Source organism: Lepus europaeus, chromosome 20, assembly GCF_033115175.1.
Source record: "Lepus europaeus isolate LE1 chromosome 20, mLepTim1.pri, whole genome shotgun sequence".
In the NCBI taxonomy this organism is placed as follows: domain Eukaryota; kingdom Metazoa; phylum Chordata; class Mammalia; order Lagomorpha; family Leporidae; genus Lepus; species Lepus europaeus.
In genome coordinates this window covers 17,559,906-17,583,555 of record NC_084846.1, presented here as the reverse complement: position 1 = coordinate 17,583,555, position 23,650 = coordinate 17,559,906, and the positions used below count along the sequence as shown (strand labels likewise).

General features: G+C 43.7%; 1 protein-coding gene across 1 annotated transcript in view; it reads left to right on the top strand.

Moving 5' to 3' along the window:
• ETV1 (ETS variant transcription factor 1) overlaps positions 1 to 23,650 on the top strand; it is a 99,806-nt gene that overhangs the window by 31,707 nt on the left and 44,449 nt on the right. The window contains exon 6 of the mRNA XM_062178137.1: positions 21,398 to 21,527. Within this exon, the coding sequence (XP_062034121.1) occupies positions 21,398 to 21,527 (130 nt within the window). The remainder of the gene's footprint in view (positions 1 to 21,397; positions 21,528 to 23,650) is intronic.

The window sequence follows — 23,650 nt, the reverse complement described above, 5'->3', positions numbered from 1 at the left end:
CTGATAGTAGAGATGACAAAAGCCTTGAGACTGTTCACCCAGGATCTGTATCTGTTGGGTAAGAGTAGCCGGTACTTGTGTGGTGCTTGCTGTGTGTTAAAACTCTTCTAACCATGTCATGTACCTGAATTCATGCAAGTTTTGCAACTGTGCAAAGTAGGAAAAGTTATTATCTTGTTTCTTCCATGGAGAAAGTTGAGGCATAGAGGAGTTCTGTGGGAGATTTATGCCCAGCCTCCAGGTTACACCGTCTCACGTAGATAGAACTGCATTGCCCAAGCTGAGGCTTGGCCGGGGTGAAACAGTTCACCCAAGGTAACAGAGAGTGCCCAGAGAGGAGCAACAGTGGAAGCCAGTCTTCCCTGATACCTAATTCTCTGTCTTTGTGCTGCACACATCAGATGGCTGTTCAAGATTTGTATGACTTCTGTTGGGTCAACAGAAGATCAATGTCTAGTGGCTGTGAATTGGCAGTGAGCATCTTCTGTCCCCCAAGGAGAGTCAGGTAGTTCTGAGGATAGCATTGGATCAGACAAAGGAAGTCAACTTTTATGGATTGGCGAAAGACAATCAGATATACTTGGGGTTCATGAAAGCAACAGATGGGACTGGGCCAGCCTGGAAATTTGCAGGGTGTGTCTCTCTATCTCTATCTATCTCTATCTATCTCTATCTCTCTCTCTCTCTATCTCTATCTATCTCTATCTCTATCTATCTCTATCTCTATCTCTATCTCTCTCTATCTCTATCTCTCTCTCTATCTATCTCTATCTCTATCTCTATCTATCTCTATCTCTATCTCTATCTCTATCTCTATCTCTATCTCTATCTCTATCTCTATACTTATATCTATCTTAGCATGTGGGTACACTCGAACTTAAACTTGTTTAAACCAAATGCATAGGAGCTGGTGTTGTGGTGTGGTGGGTTAAGCTGCTGCCTGCAGTGGTGGCATCCCATATGGGCCCTGGTTCGAGTCCTGGGTGCTCCATTTCTGATCTGGCTCCCTGCTGACGTGCCTGGGAAAGCAGCAGAGGATGACCCGAGTCCCTGGGCCCCAGCTATGCACATATGAGATCCAAAAGAAGCTCCTGGTTTCTGACTTCACCCTGCCCTACCCTGGCCATTGCTGCCATTTTGGGAGTGAACCAGCAGATGGACAATCTCTCTCTCTGTAACTCTGCTTTTCAAATAAATAAATAAATAATTTTTTAGAAAACCAAGTGCATACTAAATAATGCATATATATCAAACACTTTATGTCAGTGGAGTCTAAGATGGTAATTCAAAGACATGCCTTGGCTGAGAATTGATTTTACATTGTGAGGGAAGAGGGGCAGGGGGCTTTATCTGGTTTCATTTCTACCCCCATGCCCGCCTTCGGTTTACAAAGCTCCTGTTCACTTCAGAGTGGCCGGGAGGGAGCCGTGCAGCAGGCCTGCTATGTGTGTGATGGTTTCGCAGGTGCCATCCGTGTGTTTCTCCAAGGCTTCTCTTTTTCTGCCTGCACACTTGGAAGGAGAGCAGAGCTCTCTTTCATCTCATATTTCTCTGGTTTCTTGGGACTATCACTTAGAGGGAGGGCTGCATGAATCTCTGTGTGTTTGAGCTGCTGAATACATCAGCTCGCCGCAGTGTTGGATGTACCTAATCGCTACCTAACACCTGATGTCACAGGTGACGCACTGGCAGAAGTCTGTGTTCCAAAGCTTTAGATTGTAACTCAGAAAGTGAAAGAAAGGAGAACTATAGGAATGAAATCCATTTGACCTTTGTGTCTCCTCCATTGTGTTGTGTTGGTAAACAATCATGCTGTTTGATGGAACTATCTGTCATCCTCTTTGACTGTGGAGGTGTAGGAAAATGATTATTTTTCTCATTAATCTGTAATCTATAGCAGGCATTATAATACCTGCTCATTCGAATGAGCATGGTGCTAGCATCAGAGTCTCAAAAAGTTAAATAGGTGTGTTCCGTTGACATGGTAGTAAATGTGTTCTTGACAGTTAAAAGGGGGCAGTTAAATATGGAATATTTGAGTATTTGGGTAAACTGCATCATTGGGGAATAAAGATCTATTCATGTGGCCCTTGCCTAATAATCACATTTTAAATTTTGAAAACTCAGAAGGATTAGTAAGTCATATTTATTCAAGGGAAATTATATAAAAATAAAATCAAATGCAGAAGTTATTCTCCAGCGAGTGTGTCTGTGTGTTCTGGGTAACATAAAAGCTTGCATGGTGTAAAGGATTAGCATGCCCTGAGATGTATTTCAGTGTTACCACAAGATGTTTTGTCCGAGATGGATGTGAAAAGATTTGCCATGTTCCAACACGACTACCTCCTTGCTATGCCTTTTTGTGTGCAACGCCGCTGCTGCCTGGGTCATGCCCCACTTTTGATGTGTCATGTGGGAACCTGATTTCCCCTTATCCGGAGTTAGCAAGTAAAGTAAGAAATCTGCCCCGGAATGTTGCTGTGGCGCTATCGCTCTGGCCTTGGATTTAGTAGCAGTGTGATTTCTTGGTTCCTCTCCGATGGGGCTCGGTTCTGGGGAGATCAGAATGACCTTACTGTGTGGAGCTTCTCCCGTCTTGCAACCCCAGGATGCACTTGTGGGACTGGGAAATTCTAGAGTAGATTCAATCAGCCAAATCCAGAATCCTGTGAACTAGCAGCTGAGAAGTTCCATCAGCAAGTCTATAAAGTGTCGTAAACATTGAGGGATGGTTTTCCTCATGTTGAAGAAGCCCTTTTGGATTACTCTGAATCCAATGAAAGTTAAGAACATTTTTTAGATTACAAGTCCAGGTCATTAATGAATAGCTGTATCCTAATTATATATTTTCGACTATTCTAATAATCAACTAAATCAAAGATAGTTGTCATTTTGTAGAAGTATGTCTCAGTATAAATTGCCCATGGGTTGTGGCCTGTGCTGTGGCATAGTGTGTAAAGCTGTCATCTGCAGTGCCTGCATCCCATATGGGCGCCGGTTCTAGTCCCAGCTGCTCCACTTCCGATCCAGCTCTCTGCTATGGCCTGGGAAAGCAGTAGAAGATGGCCCAAGTCCTTAGGCCCCTGCACCCACTTGGGAGACCTGGAAGTTCCTATCTCCTGGCTTTGGATCGTCGCAGCTCTGGCTGTTGTGGCCATTTGGGATGGAGGACCTCTCTCTCTTTCTTTCTCTCTCTCTCTCTGCTTCTGCCTCTCTGTAACTCTGCCTTTCAAATACATAAATAAATCTTAAGAAAAAATTGCCCCATGGGTTTTGAAATTTGACTAAACAACCTGCACGCCCATAATTAGAGAATAATTCTCGGCAGGACCGAAGGTGCTGAGAGTAAGCTCTTATGCCTTATGCACTCCTGTGATCTGACCTGGTTCACTGCTGATTCTGGCATTTGGAACTGGATTCCAATTAGAAATTAGAAATGGGTTTTTCTAGGAAAAAGAAATGAATATGTTGAGAAATCATAAAACTTAGAGAAAATACTTATATTCATTCCAGTAATAGTTTTTTTGGGGGCCATATCCTTTGTGGAAATGTGGTCTGTGTGTGTACTGATTATTTCCATTTGCTTTCTACAATACTTAGAAATAAAACCCCTGAAGGCGAGATTTGTGGCAGTATAAACTCTTTCTTTTGAGAAATGATTTATTTATTTATTATTTGTTTGGCAAAATAACATAGAGCGATACAAAGGGAGAGAGATCTGTTAGTTCACTCCCCAACTGACCATAACAGCCCAGGCTGGGCCATGTGGAAGCCGGGAACCAGGAACTCCTTCTGGGTCTCTTACATGAGTGTGGTAGGGGCCCAAATACTGGAGCCATCTTTCACTGCTTTCTTGGGCAACATGAGCAGGAAGCTGGCCCAGAAGTGGAGCAGCAGGGACTTGAACTGGCGCTCCACGTGAGATATTGTCATCACAGTTGGCAGCTTAAAACCACTTTACCATGGAGCCAGCCGCAGTAGAGCCTCTTATTCATTAGTTTGATGTCATTCTCCTGCATGCAACTCAGCAGTCTCCCTTTTCCCGTGGAGGGATTCTTGATCTGAGCAAGTTAAATGAGAAACTTTTAAAATGAGTAAAATACTTGGGGTAAAAGCTGTTCCATGGGAGTGATGATTCCTCGTGGAAACTGCTCTAGCGTGCATTGAATTTAATATTACAAGTCACGTGTACAAGACGCTCTTCAAATTTATTCTGGGGTAGAAACTGTATAAAATTTGGGGAGCAAGCATAGTAGTGCAGCAGATAAAGCTGCTTGGATGCCTACATCCCACCTGGAGTGCCAGTTCAAGTCCTGGCTACTCTGTTTCCAGTCTGTCTTCCTGCTCAAGCACCTGAGAGGCAGCGGACAATGGCCCAAATACTGGGGTTTCTGCCACACAGCTGGGAGACTCAACAGAGTTCCTGATTCCTAATTCCTGGCTCCTAGCTTTGACATGGCCTAACACTGACTGTTGTGGGCATTTTGGGAGTGAACCAGTGGATGGAAGACTTCCTCTGTCTCTCTCTCTTTCTCTCTCTCTCTTTCTCCCTTCCACTCACTCTTCTCTGTCAAATAAATAAACTTAAAAAAAAAAAAAAACAGAACCTGTAAAAATTCTGTACCAACTTAATAATTGGTTTCAATAAAATGTTTTTGCAGGATTTACCCCAGCTAGCATTAACAGCTGCAGGAATTGAGGCCAGGTGATAGATAATTTCTTTTTAAGAAGGTGTTTATTGTCAGGGAAATTGCGAAGTTTCCTTTGTAATTACTCAATCTTTGTTATTCTGGCAGCCTGTAAAGTTTTATTGGCATTTACTGAAAGGTACTTTTTTTGGCCCTAGCCAGCTGGCTTGCTTTTTTCGGGCAAACTTTTCTAGCTCTGGTATTCAGAACGTATTCTCAGCTTTGATTGTCTACCACTAGGGTCTTTTTGAGCAAGGAGCCAAGGGACTAATAGTGTCTGAATTGATCTCGGCGCTGTCTTCAGTCAGGTGGCATCAGAATACTGCAGGTGCCTGTCAGCCCTTTGAGGGTCGCCTCCTCCTTATCCAGCAGATCATTTTTGGTGCTAAAGGGATAGATTTAAGACTCTGCAAATGACAGGCTCTTTTCACATACAGACTGGAAGAAGAACATGTGAAATTATGGATCAAGAATGAGAATTCCATAACTGGGAAGAAAACAGCAGTTTTCAGGCGGTAAACGCTCATCCAATTGAACTGAAAGATCCTTCCAGGTGGTAAATATTCAAGCAGGTGTACACAGATATTTGAGGAGAGGGGCAGTAATGGAATTCAGCTGAACTCACGAGTGGCGTGTAGGTTTGGAGATTCCATTGTCCTACCCATGGCCTTCTCTTTCCGCAGGCTGTGGACCATAGCCCTCATCTCTGGGTTTGGCCAAGCCCCATCCAGAGGGTGGTACTGCCTGTGAGATGAATTCCAAAACTGGAACTATACTGCCATTGTTCCGAAGACTACAGTAATGAGCGCAGCTAATAAGCAAGCTTTTGCATCAGTAATTATTTGTTTCAGGCTTTTAAAATGCTACTGGTAGGAATGGTCATATTTTATTTCATAAAATGTATTAATTTGGCTACTTATTCTTAGTAAGTGAAACTTAACAAATCTTAGACTTCTTAGTAATTATTATTCCACAGTGATGACAGGTGGATTAGCGATTGGTAGAGGGTGCCACAGTGCAATGTTATCTTAATATGGTTGTGTACATAACAGTGGCCCGGAGTTAAAGCAGTTAAGGTGCCATTTTAGGTTAGAGTTCCTGTGTTTTTGAGTTAATAAAAAAGGAAAAGTAAAGATCACATTCCTCCTGTGTTACTTGGAAGTAAGATATTTGTAGGTGCTGCCATATGCATGAATTGTGCGCTGTTTATGATCGGGTTCCCGTTTTTTCTGGACTGTCTTACACGGGAGCAGGTCATCCACAGAGGATAGCACTCTGGGGACTGTTCTGGTGGAGGTGGGGATGCAGGGTGCAAGGATGCCCCACCCCTTCCCTTGTGCATCCCATGTCTTCAGGGTACTCAGCAGCCAGGACAGAGCCCCCTGGGGTCTGGATAGTCTCTAGCCCATCTGTCGTCGCTTCCTCAGACCTGCTTCTTGCTGGACTGAGAGACACCCAGGCGGTGTTGGAATATTCCAGCCCCTGTCCACATAGCAGAATCACAGGCACCACCCAGAGTTTTCCAAATGCACACTGTCCACCATGTGCAAGGGCTTCTGGAATTCCTGTGCAGAGAGGTCACCCTTATGTTTGGAATTCCCACAGTTTAACTAGTCCCTGTGTGCTGTCAGTGCAAGGCTGTCTCCCTAGGAGCGTTCCTCACCTCCGTAAAGGTCGTGACTGGGCGCTTTATGAAGGGGGCGGCTTCTGAGCGGTGTGGATTTGGATGGGTTCTGGATGCAGGGACCTCTTTTTGGTCTATTAGATCTGCTCCTCGCATAGCTGCCGCTCGTTCAGGCTTTGTTCCTGCCAGTTGGATGTGACTGCTCTATGTTTGGGCTCGCTGCACGGAATCTGTTTCCAAAAAAACAGTGTCGTGCTGTTTCCATCTACTGGACCAGTAGGGGTGGGAAGATCTGATCGGAAGCCAGTGCAAAATGTAAAGCTGATTAGATCTGGAATGTTCAGACAGGAGGCCTCCGTTCCCTGCTCTTCCCCCCTGTTTCCAGATGGAAGCCCGGCTCTCCTCCCAGCGTACTTTCCCCCTGCAGTCAGTCTGGGAGGAAGAGGACCACGGAGCACCAACACTTGTGGATGCTCCATGGCATTAAATTTGGGCTTCAGAATCCAGAGGCGTGAATCAACACATTTCTGTCTTTGGTCTCTTTGTTTTTCCATTAATGACGCTTGTGATGCTTTTAGAATGAGGAGCAGAGCTCTCTGCCCTGTGGTTCTGCTTTCTGTTTTATCAACATCATAACGTTTTCCTTTTGCACCTCAACTGGAAAGCAGGTGGTCCATGCCATTGAATTTGAGGGAGACTTGAAGCACCTTTTAAAGCGTCGAGTGTTTTAAAATGTCAGCCCACATCTCTCTAATGTGTATTACACACCCTCCCTTCTTAAATAGAGGATTTATGCCCAAGTTTGCTTTTTCGCAATGATTAAGGGTCATCAGTATGACTTGCGAGGTCCCGCCCTTGGCTAAAAGGCAGTGCGAGCCTCACTTATTACAAGGCGTGTGCAGCTCCCTGCCCTTCTAAGTGGCTCAGTATCTTACGCCCTTGGAATTTCTTCTCCCATAGCCTTACCGGTTCCCCCTTCTCTCAAGTCAGGAAGCAGGCACGTACCCCCAGGCTTTCACCTTGTAGCACTGCGAGAGTGGACTCCTTGATCTCATGACCAGGGAGGCTGCTTAGCTTGCTCGTGGTCACACAGCCGGGGCTCCCGAGGGCTGGGGGTGGGGGGGGCAGGAGCTGGAGGGAGACCGCTTTGTTCTCAATCCAGTGGTCATTCTGTGTGTCGGCCACACTGTGTGCCTTCTCCTGGTGTCAGGGAACTTTCCCATGGCAGATTCTCCCCGTGGGGTTAGAGGTTTTCATCTGCGTGAGCAGTGAAGAGATGTTGAGAACAAGGTCGAGGAGAAAAAAGTTATGACTTTAGTCTGGGGGCCAGAAACCCTGCTTCTTCCGCCAGCCACTTTGCTTCCTTGAGTGTGCATCTGTCTCCTGCATAAGGCAGTGTCTGGGCTAGCGGCGTTGATGGCTCACCACGTGCTGAATGCTGTCTTGTGGTCTCAGCAGCTTCTCCCTCAGGCCCCGGAGGGAAGGTCCGTGGTGTTCCTCCTCTTCCCAGGGAGAGCTGAGCAGCACAGACAATACCTGGTTTCCAGCAGTCCCTTCAGCAGGTGCGGGACAAAGCCAGGATTCAGACTCCATGGCCCTTGCTGCTGCAACTTGATGCATCTGTGGGACCCACATGCTCTCTTCTAGCCCTGACACCTGCTAATACTGGGTTTGAGAAACAGCACCAGCGCGCTGGGCATTGTTAAGCCACCAACTGGGACAAGTCCCGACCGCTACTCTACTTCTGATCCAGCGTCCTGCTAATGTACCTGGAAGGCAGCAGATGATGTCTCAAGTACTTGGGCCCTGCTGCCCACATGGGAGACCCAGATGGAGTTTGTGGCTGGCTGTTGTGGACATTGGATTAGAGATTGGAGATCTCTCTGCTTCTCTGTTTCTGTCTCTATCTTTCAAATAAATCAATCTTTTTTAAAATTTATTTGACAGGCAGTGTTAGACAGTGAGAGAGAGAGACAGAGAGAAAGGTCTTCCTTCCACTGGTTCACCTCCCAAATGGCTGCCACAGCCAGTGCGCTGCACCAGTCCGAAGCCAGGAGCCAGGTCGTTCTGGTCTCCCATGCGGGTGCAGGGGTCCAAGCACTTGGGCCATCCTCCACTGCAGTCCCGGGCCACAGCAGAGAGCTGGACTGGAAGAGGGGCAACCGGGACTAGAACCTGGCACCCATACGGGATGCTGGCGCTGCAGGCAGATTAATCAAGTGAGCCACGGTGCCGGCCCCTAAATAAATCTTTTAAACAGCACCACCAACACCTGACCTTATTGAGGGCTCACATACACGTCTCCTTGATGCTTGTCAGCCGCATGATTGTTGTCTCATTTTACAGATGAGCAAAGCGAAGGCAGAGATCAGGGGCTCATGCAGTCTTATAGCCAGTGCAGGGTAGATTTGAGCGCCTGCCAGCTTTGCCACGATTCCCTATTGCCAGAGGGTGAATTGTTGGGTATCTCAGCCATGAGTGTGATGCGAGCTGTCTGTGTGTGTCCAGGCACTTCTGTGTGTGAACACATCCTCCTCAGGATTTCCTGGTATTTTGGGTAAGGGGTGTCAAGCAGATGAGCAGGTGAACCGAATTTAGCACAAATGGTAATGGCGAGCTGCGTGGTGGGCACTGTCAGGTATGTGGCTGATAGGAAAACCCGGATCCTGGTCCAGGGGCTGTTGCTCCTGGGCTTAGCCCACCACTAACCTGTTTTTCATGCTGGAAAGTGGATTGTGTATTTTTATTTTTTTAACTAGAAGAAGATTGTGAAGGTGATGTTTGCATGGGCACCTCAGGGTTGCCTAGTTTCCTGGTGATCACAACTCATCCACAGTAGCTGGAACCACTCTGTGAACTGAACATGCGTGGTGGCAGCCTCTGGTCGGGCACCTGGGGTGGCATCCTGGGGCCCCGTGCTGTTCTTTACAGAGATAGAGACAGACCCACCCTCAGAGGCACACTGCCCACCTGTCACGCGGTTGTCATAGTTCCTGCGAGTTGGCTTGCTTGGGAGGTTGTTGTGGCAAGGGCCAGAGGCTGGCTGGCTGGTTCCCAGGGCTGGCCTCCCCAGAGGCAGAATGAGGCTGTGGGGTCCAAGTTCACCCCTGGGACTTTTTGCAAACCGCATCCCCTCCTGCCTGCTGGATTGAGGCCGTTCTGGGACCCCTTCTTGGGAGCGTGCAGTCACGTTCCAGACAATTTATGTCACATGCACAAAAGTCTGCCACTCTCTTCTGAGAAATGTCAGGATTTGCTGAGACTTCAGTCCTGCCTGTCGCTGTGCCCAGGAAGTTCCTGGCAGGTGTGCAGCATCTCCTTCCGGGCCTGGGGTAGGGACATCTGCTGGCTCCTGGCTCCCCACTGGGGAAGGGTGCTCCCCTTTTACCTGTTTTACAACAACAAGAGGCCTCCACTGAGGTTTCTCTATCACAAAGGATTCTGAGGCTACAATAAACAGTGGCTGGGTTGCTAACACTTGATTGTATCAAATGTCTGCTTCCATTTAAAAATTCTGAGATTCCCAAGAAGAGGCTGTGTACTTTGGCTTTGTCATAGCAACTGAGCGACAAGCCCCTGTTGGGGGCAACCGAGGTATGGGGTCTCTGCAGACTGATAATATTCCTGTAGAAACTTTGCATCCTCTTCTTTCTAAACTTCTCTACTTGTGGGGGTGTTATTTAAGAAACAGTGTCAGCTTGCTGTGTCACGGTCTAAAATCCGGTCACAGAGATGTCACAGGCAGATATATTTGCCAATGCTGCAAATAATGGAGACTCATGAAAACTCGAATCAGGGTCCCTGTCCTTAAATGAGTTTCAGTTTGCATTTTGATAGCGGTTTGGAAATGTTATCGCTGGTTTTGTCACAGACATAATTCACATCTTTCTTCAGGCACTGTAAACAAGAGAGATGGTTTAATGGCTCCATAAAGGCTCTCTGTTGATAGCTGAGATTGGACCCTTTAGTAATGGGTGTCGGGCGTGTGTTTGCGTGTGTGTGTGGGGGGGAGATGGGTCAGAGGGAGTTTGCACACATGGGGTGGGAGGGCAGGGAGGAGCTAAATGCACTGGGAAAGACTGGATGGAAGGCTCAGAGGCACTGAAGTACCCTCCGCCTTGCTGTGTGTCCTCATAATGGATTTACAGAGCGAAACACGCTATTGTCTTTATTTGTACACAAGCCTTCCCCTTTGCTTCTGGAATTCAGCTGAGCACTAATTGAGGTCATTGCCATCCATTTATCACCTGAAATTGAAGTGATATTATCTTAAAGTGAATGCTTTTCATCTGCTGAGTGTATTCCTAACTACATACTCATATATTTGTATAAAAGGCTGCCTGCATTTTTCATGCCATGCTTGTATCTGGTCTTAAATAATCTAATTTATGTATACCATTGGCTTTTTTTTTTCTGCCCTTTTACAGAGATTTTTTTTTCCCAAAAGAATCACTCCTTAAAGCCAAGTGAATTTTTTTTTTTTTTTACGAGCACTTTGGCATCTGCAGCATGATTTGTTTTGACTTTTTCAGTTATATTTTTTTAGGCAGGTGTAAAACAAATTCTCCATGTTATACATCACCCTGGTCTAGGAAAATGCCTTGAAATTTTTCAAAGCACATTAAACACCTACTGCTTGACAGTTTGCATTTCGTGTCATCGTTCATCAGTTGGTTTGTGCGTACCTCTGGAAATTGTACACACTTTTGGTTTGGAGATTCAGAGTACGCAGGGAATTAGCAGATTAAGATCCAGAGCCCCCTGTTTGCCTGATGGAGCTAGTTTACTGACACTAGTATTGCTGTTCGTCCAGCCTCTTTTATGTCTTCTTTCTCCTTTTTCAGATCAGATGGAATTCTAGAATAGGAGTCAGCAAGCTTTTCAGTGTTAAGGGCAAGATGATAAATATTTGGGGCCTTCTGGGTCTTCCTCTCAGCTATCCTAAATGGCCAGGGTAGCTACTGGTGGCCCTGGGCTATAGGTAAATGATTGTTTGGGAATGTTCTGCTGAAACTTAATTTACAAAAACAGGCAGGAGCTGCTGGCACAGTGGCATAGCAGGTATTGCTGCCACCTGCAATGCCAGCATCCCATATGGACTTTGGTTCCTGTCCCAGCTGCTCCACTTCTGATCCAATTCTGCTGATGACCTGGGGAAGCAACAGAAAATGGCCCAAGTGTTTGGGGCCCTGCCACCCGTGTGGAAGACCCAGAGAAAGCTCCTGGCTCCTGGCTTTGGTGTGATCCAGCTCTGGCCATTGCAGCCATCTGGGGAGTGAACCAGCAGATGGTAGATCTTTCTGTCTCTCTCTGTAACTCTGATTTTCATATAAATAACTAATCCTTTAAAAAAAAAAAACAGGTGGGAAGCTGGATTCAGCCCACAGACTATAATTTGTCAACCCTGTCCCAGAATAGCATCCGGTAGATTCTTCTAGCAGAAGGTTTTTCTACAGACCAGAAATCTCATCAGAATCAGGAGCTTGTCATCAAAGCTGTGTAGCTAGCTTTCCTCCAACAACTGCAGATTTGACTCAGAGACATGGTTTGCTTTAGAGAAGAAGTAAAAATGTGACTGTTTCTCCTCCCGGGGTGATTGTTTCTGTGCTCACAGAAATTGCTCCTCTGTTTCACTCTTAGGAGGAGGTTGGGAGGCAGGCAGCAAGGTCAGAGCCACAGCCACAGCCACGTGCTGCTGTATTCATGCTCACTGTGCACGTGGGGGAGGAGGCCTTTCCATCACTGGCGACAGTGTGGTTCTCAGGGTGCAGAGGAGCTTTGGATGCTGAAGAGCAATGCCCTGACTTCACCACAATATGCGTGGTGTGAATTTTTAAATGCCTTTGGTTATAGTAATGAAATGAAAGAAGGCAGATGGCCTGAAAGCAGCATGGGTGTGCTGCGAAGTGTTTCCATTTAGATCCAGGTGCCTGGAAGATGTTAGTAAGGTCATGTGTACGGACAGGTGTCTCACACTTAGGTGAGTCAATGGAACATTGGCTGGGGTACTGGCTGATATCCTCAGATGGGAAAATACACCTTTTTACACAAACTTCAAGAGCGCTCTAGTGGACACCTATGAACTCCTAGTGGTAAGAACTGTGCCCCTCTCCCCATCTTCATTCCATAGCTCCACATCCTCTCCCCCTCGCAGCACCTGGCACAGTAAAGAAATGAATGAATGGGGGCCGCCACTGTGGCATAACCGGTAGTGCCGGTATCCCATATGGATGCCGGTTCAAGACCCGGCTGCTCCACTTCCAATCCAGCTCTCTGCCATGGCCTGGGAAAGCAGTAGAAGATGGCCCAAGTCCTTGGCCCCCTGTACCTGCATGGGAGACCCAGAAGAAGCTCCTAGAATGAGCAAACCAACTGAGTATTGAAGGAATGATTGAAGAAACACCTGCTGTAATGTTATTGTGGTGCCCACACATGTTAGAAATCATGTGTGTGTGCGTAAATAAATTAGAATTATTCACTCAAGGCTTTGAAAGTGGCAGCCAAAAGTCCAGGGCTCTAGTTTCTAGTTCTTAATATGTCATAATTTAATCTTAGACCTTTTAGTGAGATATGAAGCCTAGCTTCTTTATGCCTTTTTAAAAATATCTGCAAGATGGGAATTACAGTAAATGTCATTGTTTTGAATGACGAGAATCACAGTATGTGATGTTGCTTTTGAAACAGTAAAATTTAACTATGTAAATTAAGGGTTTTTAAAATGTTGTGTGAAAGTGGAAAAACAGGTACAGGGAGAGAGACAGAGAAAGATCTTCCATCCTCTGGTTCAGCCCCCCAAATGCCTGCAAAAGCCAGGGCTGAGCAAGGCCACAGCCAAGAGCAATAACTCAATCGAGGTCTCCCACGTGGGTGGCAGGGACTCAAGTACTTGAGCTGTCACCTGCTACCTCTCACTGTACACATGAGAAGGAAGCTGGAATAGGGCAGGGCCTTTAATCAGCAGTGGAGCCGGGACTGTAGGCTAGGAATTGTGATATGGGATGAAATTTGAGCATTATAACTAGTGTGTTTTTTTTTTAATTAAAATTTCAAACTCAACCACAGATCATTGACACCTGAAGTTACATATATTATTGTTCTTGAATTTATAAAATATAATCATCTTTACTTAGCAATAAACTGAAATTGCTTCATAGATTTCGTTGCACATTCTGTGGACTAACATGATGTATTAATTATAACAATGTTGAAGGTGTCAATTTAGGGATAGAAATAAATCCTCCAGGGTCATGATAGTTTAGGAAATTATTCTCTCTCTCTCTCTCTCTCTTTTTTTTTTTAAAGGCAGAGTGACAGGATGGGGAATGAATAGAGACAGAGATATCTTCCATGCACTGGTTCACTCCCCATATGGCCACAAGGGCCAGGGCTGGGCCAGGCCAGAGCCAGGAGCCTCTTCTGGGTCTCCTACTTGGGTGCAGGGACCCAAACACTTGGGCCATCTCCCTTGACTGTCCCAGGTGCATTCGTAGGGAGCTGGATCAGAAGTGGAGCAGCCAGGATTGAACCAAGTTGCCCATATGGAATGCCAGTGTCTCAGGTGGCAGCTTTGCCTGCTACGTCAAAATGCTGGCCCAAGAAGTTACTCTCCTGTGAGCACATTTTAATTTCATTTTCTCTATGGGTATATTTCAAGTGTTCAAATGTGACTTTATAGTAATATATCCGTCGCCATCCAGTGTCATACTTGTGTACCAGCAGTGTTGCTGTTGGGACGATAAGGACTTCTCCACCCTTGGGGATGCAATGGTGGCAAGCTGCCATCCTCTTTCTAAAGTGTAGATGAAGCAAAATGGAAGCAAGATGTTGCAGCACAGTTCACAGTTCTAAAATGAGAACCATTAGTAATTTCACAAATACCCATGGATTACCATTGAAGTAAACTTCTGAATTAAGAAGCAGGTAGGTTTGTTTTGGAAATGCCTATTTCAAAGTCCCGGCATTTTGGAACGCTTACATTTAACCATGAGAAAAAGTCAGTCATCATTAGTCAGACTTAAGATGTGGTTGTAGAAGGGTCAGGCTCCCTTCAAAGGAAAAATGCAAGACATGTCTCTTGAGTGTTCTTTCTGTTCCTCCTCCTGAAGATCTGATCAGCAGGAGGAGTTGTGGCTCGTAGAACATTCCATGGAAAACGTGTTTAAGGAGTGCCCCAGGATGGCTGCAGATCTCACAGATAACTTATCTGGACTGTCTGAAGTCAGGGATAAAGACATCCTGTCATTTTGAATCGTCAGTTCTTTGTAAATGAAAGAGTTAACTCTCTTGATTTGATACACTTAACGAAGGAAAGATGCGCTTTAATTAAAACTACAAACAATGCGGGTGGGTGCCTGCCTGTGGCTCTCACTGCAGACCTGGTAAGGGCAGCGCCGTAAGTGAAATGAAACGTACCTAGCGGCATCGGCAGCAGGCTGGAGCCGTGTTCAGCGAAAGTAATTTAATTAGCGTTGATCATGACTCCAGATGATGGTGATTTGATAAGGAATAATTTAGTACTTAACAGCCTTTTACATGCACCCGCTCCATGTGGGAAGGTAAAGCAAATTGCACAAAATGAGTGTGCTGCTTTCACTTGTGCCTGTGCCAGTGAGCTGGAGAACTGCCTGTTTGCAGCCACTCAGTCTCGGCCCTGGTTGATGGAAGAAAAAGGGAGCGGGCAAGTTAAGGGGAGGAAAAGACAGTAGCCTGCGGTAATTGTGCAAAGATGTCAGATCTTCGGGTTGGCCTACCTCTTTATTCCTCACATGTAGCAATTAGGAAAAAACCCTTGCCAAGTCATATTCATTGGATTACTGGCTTGGTTTATGATTAGCCAAAAAAAAAAAAAAAAAAAAAAGAGAGAAAGAAAATCAGGTCCCAGGAGCCATAATGATGAAGAGGCCCACACACGTCGAGTGAGTTAGCAGGAGAGACTCTGGGAGTCCTTGAGTATTGAGACATGGGTGGATTTGTTAAAAAGCTTTTTCAAGTCCAAGTCCAGATGCGGCACACACTGGGTGCAGGAGGTGTCAAGCATCACAGTGGATTCCAAATGTGGCCGATCGATCCTGAGAAGCACCCGACATCTTTGTAGAGGTGCAGTCCTGCTACACGCCAGTCTTAGCAAGCCCGGATTTCTGGGAGTGGTGTATTGGATCTGTAGGTCTGCCATCACCAAGCACCACAACTGGGCGGGGCTGGAGGCTGGAAGGAGATTGAGGTGTTGGCAGGGTTCTGAGGGCTATGGAAGGTCATCCACTCCATGGTTCTCCTGCAGCTTTGGGGGCTGGCCGGCAGTCGTCGGCATTTCTTGGCTTGGGGGACCCCACCTGGATATGTCATGACAACATCCTCTCGCTGTGGATGTTTCCGTATCCAAACCCCCTCTTGTAAGGATGCCACTTGTACTGCATTGGAACCCCCTGTTTCTGACCCTGTTGTAAACTGAATGACTTTTCCAGTAACATCACCTATTGAGATTATCCATGTATAATCACCTCCCTGGAAACTCTGGTGAACAGCCAGGTCTGAGCGTCAGTGTTTAGGGATGAGCTTGCCTGTGATAGCACTTTGGGCACCTGTGTGCCTTCCCGCATTGGAGTCGAATCACCTGCATGATGGTGTTTGGAGGGAGGGCTTGGGAGGGGATTATACATGGATAAAGGGATAATAAAAGAGAGCTGGCTGGGGCTGACACTGGCACTGTGGCGTAGCGGATAAAGCCGCTGCCTGTGGTGCCAGCATCCCATGTGAGCCATGTTTTGAGTCCTCGCTGCTCCACATCGAATCCAGCTCTCTGCTGTGGCATGGGAAAACAGTGGAAGATGGCCCAAGGCCTTGGGTCCCTGCACCCAGGTGGGAGACCTGGAAGAAGCTCTGGACTCCTGGCTTCAGACTGGCATAGCTCTGGCCATGGTGACCTTTTAGGGAGTGAACCAAAAGATGGAAGACCTCTCTCTCTCTCTCTCTGCCTCTATATCTCTGTAACTCTGACTTTCAAGCAAATAATTTTTTTTTTTAAAAGAGAGAGCTGGCTGACACCTTCATCACCAGGCCCCACCAGACCTCGAATCTGCTGGCGCCTCCATCTTGGACCTCGCAGCCTCCTAAACTGTGGGAGGTAAACGTCTGGGCAAGTCACTCAGTCTGTGTCTTGATTACAGCAGCTGGGACAGACTAAGAAGTGCCCAATGTTCTGAGGTCACTTTCTGAAGCCCATGGAGCCAGTATGCAAGCAGCCGAGCTGCACAGTGTATCTGCTAGGGTGGACCACACCTTTCGTGTCTGGGTCAGTGCTGGTGGACCCTGGGGTAGCACGCCACAGTCAGGTGAACAGCCAGTCCTGACCGCCCTCCACACCTGCCAGCCAGTTGGATAATATCTGCCGTGCAGTTGAACACAGTTCAGGTGTATCTGCTTGGTCAGGACAGACGTGCTTAACAGCTTAACAGTGCATTTGTGCCGGCGCCGCGGCTCAATAGGCTAATCCTCCGCCTGCGGCGCTGGCACACCAGGTTCTAGTCCTGGTCGGGGCACTGGATTCTGTCCCGGTGGCCCCTCTTCCAGGCCAGCTCTCTGCTGTGGCCCCAGAGTGCAGTGGAGGATGGCCCAAGTGCTTGGGCCCTGCACCCCATGGGAGACCAGGAGAAGCACCTGGCTCCTGCCTTCGGATCAGTGCGATGCGCTGGCCGCAGCGCACTGGCCACGGTGGCCATTGGAGGGTGAACCAACAGCAAAGGAAGACCTTTCTCTCTGTCTCTTTCTCTCTCACTGTCTAGTATGCCTGTCAAAACAAACAAACAAACAAAAAAAACAGTGCATTTGTGATTGATGCCTCTCATCCCTTTTAACCTTTTGATTGAGGTACATATTTGTTATCATGCAAAAATCTGGTTACAGCTTTATGAATTTTACATACATATATATGTATACATATACATATATATATATAATATATCTTAATACAGCCACCACACAGAGCAAGAGAGTGTTTCCGACTCTGGGGAAGCTTCCCGGTGCGCTCCCCTCGTCAGTAACACTCCCATCCACCAACACAAGCGGATTCTTTCCCTCTCAGATAGCTCTGTTTGTTCCTGAAATTCACACATGACATATTACATATGTTGGCGGGTAATTTGCCGTGTATTATTCCTGGACAGTGTTCATTCCATTATGTGCATGTCTTGATTTATGTATTCACACTCCCGCCAATGCATGTTTGAGTTTTCCCCAGAAACGGAATAAAGTTTCTGTGCTCATTCTTACACATCTCTCCATGAACTCTGTCCAGGATGTAGCCCTAAGGGTGCAGTTGCTGGGCCCTCGCGTGGGTTTCTGTTGAGCTCCGCTTGTTACTGCCAAAGCATTTTCCAAAGTGCTCATGCCAGCTCATATCCTCAGTATCATGTGTAAAGCTCTCATCGCCGTATTTCTTCACCAAAGCTTAGTAATGCCAGTCATTTGCAGTTCAACCATTCCAGGGGATATATAGTAATAATTTCATGTGGGTTTATTTTCAGTTTCATGATTAATAATGATTTTGAATACTTTTTCATTAATGTTTATTTTGCCACTTGAATGTCATCTTTTAAGAACTGCCTGTTGAAATGTTTTTCCCATTTTCAATTTGGCCATTTAACTTATTGATTTGTAGAAGTTACTCTTGTGTTTCATATGAATTCTTTGTCAGATCTTCCTATTACAAATATCTTTTCAAACCTGTAGTTTACTTTGTGTTCTCTTCATGGTGTCTTGATAAAGAGAAGTTTTTCATTTCAATGACACCTAGTTTACCAAGATATTTTTTTCTTTTAGGTTAAGTGCTTTTTATATCCTAATCACTAATATTTTCCTACCTCATGGTCCCAGATACCTAAATGTAGTAATAGTAAACACAGTAGTCTGGTATGTGCATGGTATTTTGCTAAATATGGTAAACTGCAGCATAATTAGTTTCTGATATCTTATCAATGCCTCTTCGTGTATGTTAGGTCTGATAGCTCAAGTATGGTATGATTTGAATGCAAATTGAGTTCCTTATATGTTACTACTGCTTTTTCATGGGAAAATGTAAAACTCAATATATATATTGAAGTACTAAAACTTGGGTACGCTCATTCTGTGTTTCTATGTGGGTGCAAACTGTTGAAATCTTTACTTAATATATACTAAACTGATCTTCTGTATATAAAGAGATTTGAAAATGAATCTTGATGTGAATGGAAGGGGAGAGTGAGCGGGAAAGAGGAGGGTTGCGGGTGGGAGGGAAGTTATGGGGCGAGGGGAAGCCATTGTAATCCATAAGCTGTACTTTGGAAATTTATATTCAAAAAAAAAAAAACCTGCTTTTTCATGGGAAAATGTAAAACCCAATACATATATTGAAGTACTAAAACTTGATATGCTCATTCTGCTGTGTATGTTCTAAGAAATAGTAGTTGAAAACTACTTGCTAAAAAAAATGCACGTCCTGTGGTTAACGTATTCACATAGGTTACATTCAGAATGTTTCTATCTGTAAGAAGTAGCATGCCCACGCAAATACACACACATGGACTCAATGAAGGAATGTTCTTACAGAATACCACTTTAAATCCTTGGTGTGCATTTGTTTTCATATTTGAAAATCTTTATCACAGAAATTAAGGACTTAGATAACTTTAAGAGAATATAATGAGCCACTATATGCCCACCAGTATTTCTCTAATTTGACTCATCTAATTTTCAGTATTTCTCTAATTTGACTCATCATGGTTCTCTCCACACTTTTATAGAGTACCCTAAAGAAAATCCCTGAATCTCTTTATTCCATTTGTAAATACTTTATGAACCTCTAGCATTGCCATTATCACACCCAGTAAAATTAATAATTTATGAAAACATCTACATAGTCTGTGTTTAAATATCCTATTTACTGCAAAGTTATATTATTATATTTGGTTTGTTCACATCTGAATCCAAATAAATTGTCATATTCCAATTGATTCCTTTTTTTAAGATTTATTTTATCTATTTGAAAGGCAGAGATAGAGAGAGAGATCTTCCATCCTTGGTTCAATCCCCCAATCACCATAATGGCCAGGACTGGGCCAGGCCAGGAGCTTCTTCTGGGTCTCCCACGTGGCTGCAGGGTCCCAAGCACTTGGGCCATCCTCTGCTGCTTTCCAGGCTAGCAGAGAGCTGGATGGAAAGTGGAGCAGCTGGCACCCATATAGGATGCTGGTGCTACAGGCATGTGATGCTGTGCCATAACGCTGGCCTCTCTCATTGATTCTTCAGATTCTTCAGCCTGTTCTGTTAGAATCAGTCAAGCGAATTTTGTGATGCCCTGTACTCCACTAGAGCAGGAAGATACACATGCTGCCTTTTTTGTTTCTTTATGGCTTTACTCTCTTCCTTGTATAGTCATATTTATCACTTAAAATGTTTGCACAACATGCATATATAGTACATTAAGAAAATACTTGGAAATAGAATGCCCAGTGTAATTATTTATTATTATTTACATTTTTCTCGGACCGCTAACTAATGTTAGTAAAATTAGATTATTTGACAGATTTGTTTTGCACAGTGTTTCAGGTGACTTTTCAGTACCATTGAATACTTCTATCAGAGTTATATGCATGCACAGTGTTTATTTTATGTTAAAAATTTTTTATGACATTCAATCTAAGTAATGCTGTAATGGCATGCTCACTAAGTGGTGTAATTGACATCATAAATGTCATCAGAAGCTGCAAAATTTTTCTTGCCATATCTTCCTTTATAGAACACAAACTTAAAATTTTGTGTTTTAATTCCAGTTTTTGGGGGAGTTCTAGCCGATCTCCCAGCTAAGTATCCTCTCTGAGTTTATCCCTTGATTAATCATACCTCTGGTTATCGAACATTTTAAAACTAAAATCTGTCCTTACATCTGTTTCCTTTTATTTTAATAATTCTCCATTTAAGATTAAACTTTGATATTCTGATAGAGTCTCTAATATGTATATTTTAGTTGAAAGCTATGATTTCCCTCCAGGTATACATATTTCTTTTAATCTTCATATTTTCTGAATGAGAATCTCTGTATCATATAAGCATAAATGAATGTAAGCATAACTATACATTAAGTCATGTGAAAAATGAGTAAACATTTTATGTAGTATAATTATTTTGGGGGGGATTATGTTTGATACTTAATTTCACCAATTCTTTACATTTCCATAATTCTGCTAAGTAGATAGGCAGATATTTTAGCATCTTTTATTTTATGAATTTTACTTATTTTTACTTATTTGAAAGTCAGAGAGACAAAGAGATAGGGACAGACAGATAGAGATCTCCCAAGCCCTGTTCATTCCCCCTATGTCCACAAAGACCAGGCTGAAGCCACAAGCACCGAGCCCCATGCGCATCCTGTTCTCTCATGCGTGGTGGTGATCCTTGTACTTGAGCCATCACTTGCTGCCTCCTGGAGTGCATGTGAGTAGGAAACTAGTTTGGAAGCAGACACAGAGCTCAAACCCTGTCACCTCTAGATGGGATGCAGGAGTTTCTTCTTGGTGTTTTAACTGCCATGCCAAACACCCACCCTTTGGCTCTATATTTCATAGATGAGCATTGGCTTCACAGGTGTTGAGTGTTTTGCCCAACATGCCATTTTACCCTGGACCTGTACCTAAATTTTGTTAGTTCAGTTGTCATTCTGCTAAACCATCACTACTGATATGTTTGTGACATTTTCTTTTCCATAATGCTTAAAATTCTGTTCTGGTCTTTAGTTTGTATTTTTCTCTGCTTTAGTCGTTGGAAATCTGAAATGTTTTCAAAACTCCCCCTTCAGAAAACTAAGCAAATTACAGGTGGTTCAGTTCACTTTAAGTAGTAGGAGAAAAAACATACTTACATTTTTTTTTTTTTACACCATAAAAGAAGAAAAGGAGGGGACAGAATTCTCCAGAATGTTTTATGCCACTGAAACTCATCAAATGTAATATTTTAGCTAAGTAAGTTATACAAAATGTTAATGGCATTTTAAGCATGAGAGGTAGAACAGATTACTATGCTTAATTGCTAACCGCATTTAATTCGGGTTGTTTCCTAGTGGCGTTTCATGGCCTACCACTGAAAATCAAGAAAGAACCCCACAGTCCATGTTCAGAACTCGGCTCTGCCTGCAGTCAAGAACAGCCCTTTAAATTCAGCTATGGAGAAAAGTGCCTGTACAATGTCAGGTAAGGCAACCAGGTGTTTGGATAGAGGATGGGACAAAAAAAAAAAATCCAGAATAATACAAACTCTCGTTGTAATTTATGAATTCCATCTTCAGTATGTAATGAGCTAATTAGGTAATGCATAGAGCAGAAGTCTAAAGAACTGTTTACCATGCAGTCACACACTTAGCATCATTTTAAAGCAATCGCTTTCATCTAAATCGTTAGCTGCTTTTCTACTGTCGATGCGTCTTGGGTTTGAAAAGAGGGTCTTATTTGGCACAAGCAGCCTTTGAAAGTTCCCATTAGAATGAATGCATTATGCACTCTAGATAGAGAGTTTGTAGCGGGAAAAAATGAAACATTTGGCAGGTTTGAGCAGTACATTAGTTATCTGACAGGCTTTGCAGATGATCTATAAGATGCATTCATGGACAATTGCAATAAAACTAGAATTTTATAAGGCTTAGCAGAGGCTATTATCTATTAAAAAGCCAGTTGTTCTTGTGATGATAATAAAGGGGGTGCAGCAAAAGTACACTGTTCATTTGGTAGAAGATGTGATAACACACGTGTTCATTTTAAGCTCTGCACTGCAAATGGCATGCTTTTACTTTTCATATTAAGCTCTAATAGCAAAAGGAAAAATTGGCTCTGTCTATTGAATAATCTTACCCTGAATTATTGTGGAAACTTAGTTCTTACAAGTTTGGAAACTTCTAAAAATGATTCCAGGTGTTTATACTGTTTTATGAGTTATATCAATTCGGGTTTCTGATAATGTTCTGAACCAAAGAGGTCTTCTACTTCTTCATGTGTTTATTTCACATAGTCTTTAGATCCATGATATGTAAGATTTGAGAAACTTCAATTTACGCTATATTGTGAGCTGACCAATGCTTGGGCACTCTGCTGCTGTATGTTCTATACAACCTGTCTTTTATGTCTGCTTTTCTGTGGGGCTCACTAGAGCCTAAAATTATGAGACAGCTCCGTTGAAACAGTATAGCTTTTATAAAAAGATCTCTTGTAGAAGCCAACTATTAAAGCATACTGAGTTCAAATAAAAAGATATTGATTGATCTGATTAGATGTTCCAATTTAGTTTTATATTTTACATTTTTTTTCCTTAAGATATTGTGTTTTCAAGGCATAATTATGTAATACATGGAAGAATTTTCAGTCAATAAGCCAGTTAGATGTAGAATTATTGCTTTTCAGCATTGATCAGAATTGTGACTGTGAAATCACTCTTGTTTTGTGAGACTTACCTGGCATTCATAAATTATCAGCAGAGCCTGCATATTCTGAGGCTTTTTTTTGGGGGGTGGGGACCAGTGATCCTGTGGTGATGTTGCATGTGTAAAGTCTGGTCCTTCTGTATCTGTAAAAGAAATGTAATTTAATACAACATTTCATGGGGAGTAAAGGTAACATCTCAGTACCAAAAAACTACCAGCCCTCTCCCCCCCGCCATGAGTTTGAATCAGAAGAATCATTTTATAAAAGAACTTGGTTTTTTACTTAGAAGTACTGGTAAAGAACAGAGGTAGAACCAAACATGAGCTTTTCCATATGAGACTCCTTGACTTTGTTTTAAAACCAGCTAGACTTGGGCAGCACCTACCCCTTTGCTTTAGTGAAGTGTCTTTGCACTTGAGGGTAATTCTGTTGTGTTGATGGGATACGAGAATAAAGTATTCTTCAAACTGACCCAAGAAGAAATGTATCAAAGAGAAAAAATGTGTACGAAAGAATGCTTTTGTATCTTAGCATTTTTTATTTTTATTTGAACTTAGAACTATCCTTTTCAGACATTTAAATACAATTGGTTTTTAATAAAATATGTTTTGGTTAACAAAAATTCATTAAAGCACATGCCTCAGAGCTGCACGTTGGAAAACAGTTTAAATTCATACCAAATAATCAAGCTTACACCTTTTTTTTTTTTTTTGTAATTGTGAGTGTTTAAAAGTTAGGTTGTGCTAATAGGATTTTATTCATCATAACATTATTTTGTACTCATTCTTACATTCCTAGGAAGTTTAAATATATTGGAGACATGTTAATTAACCTCATTAATCTCCATTATCTCGTGTGAGGAAGTTCATGCCACATATCGTTTGTTTAATATAAAGAAACAT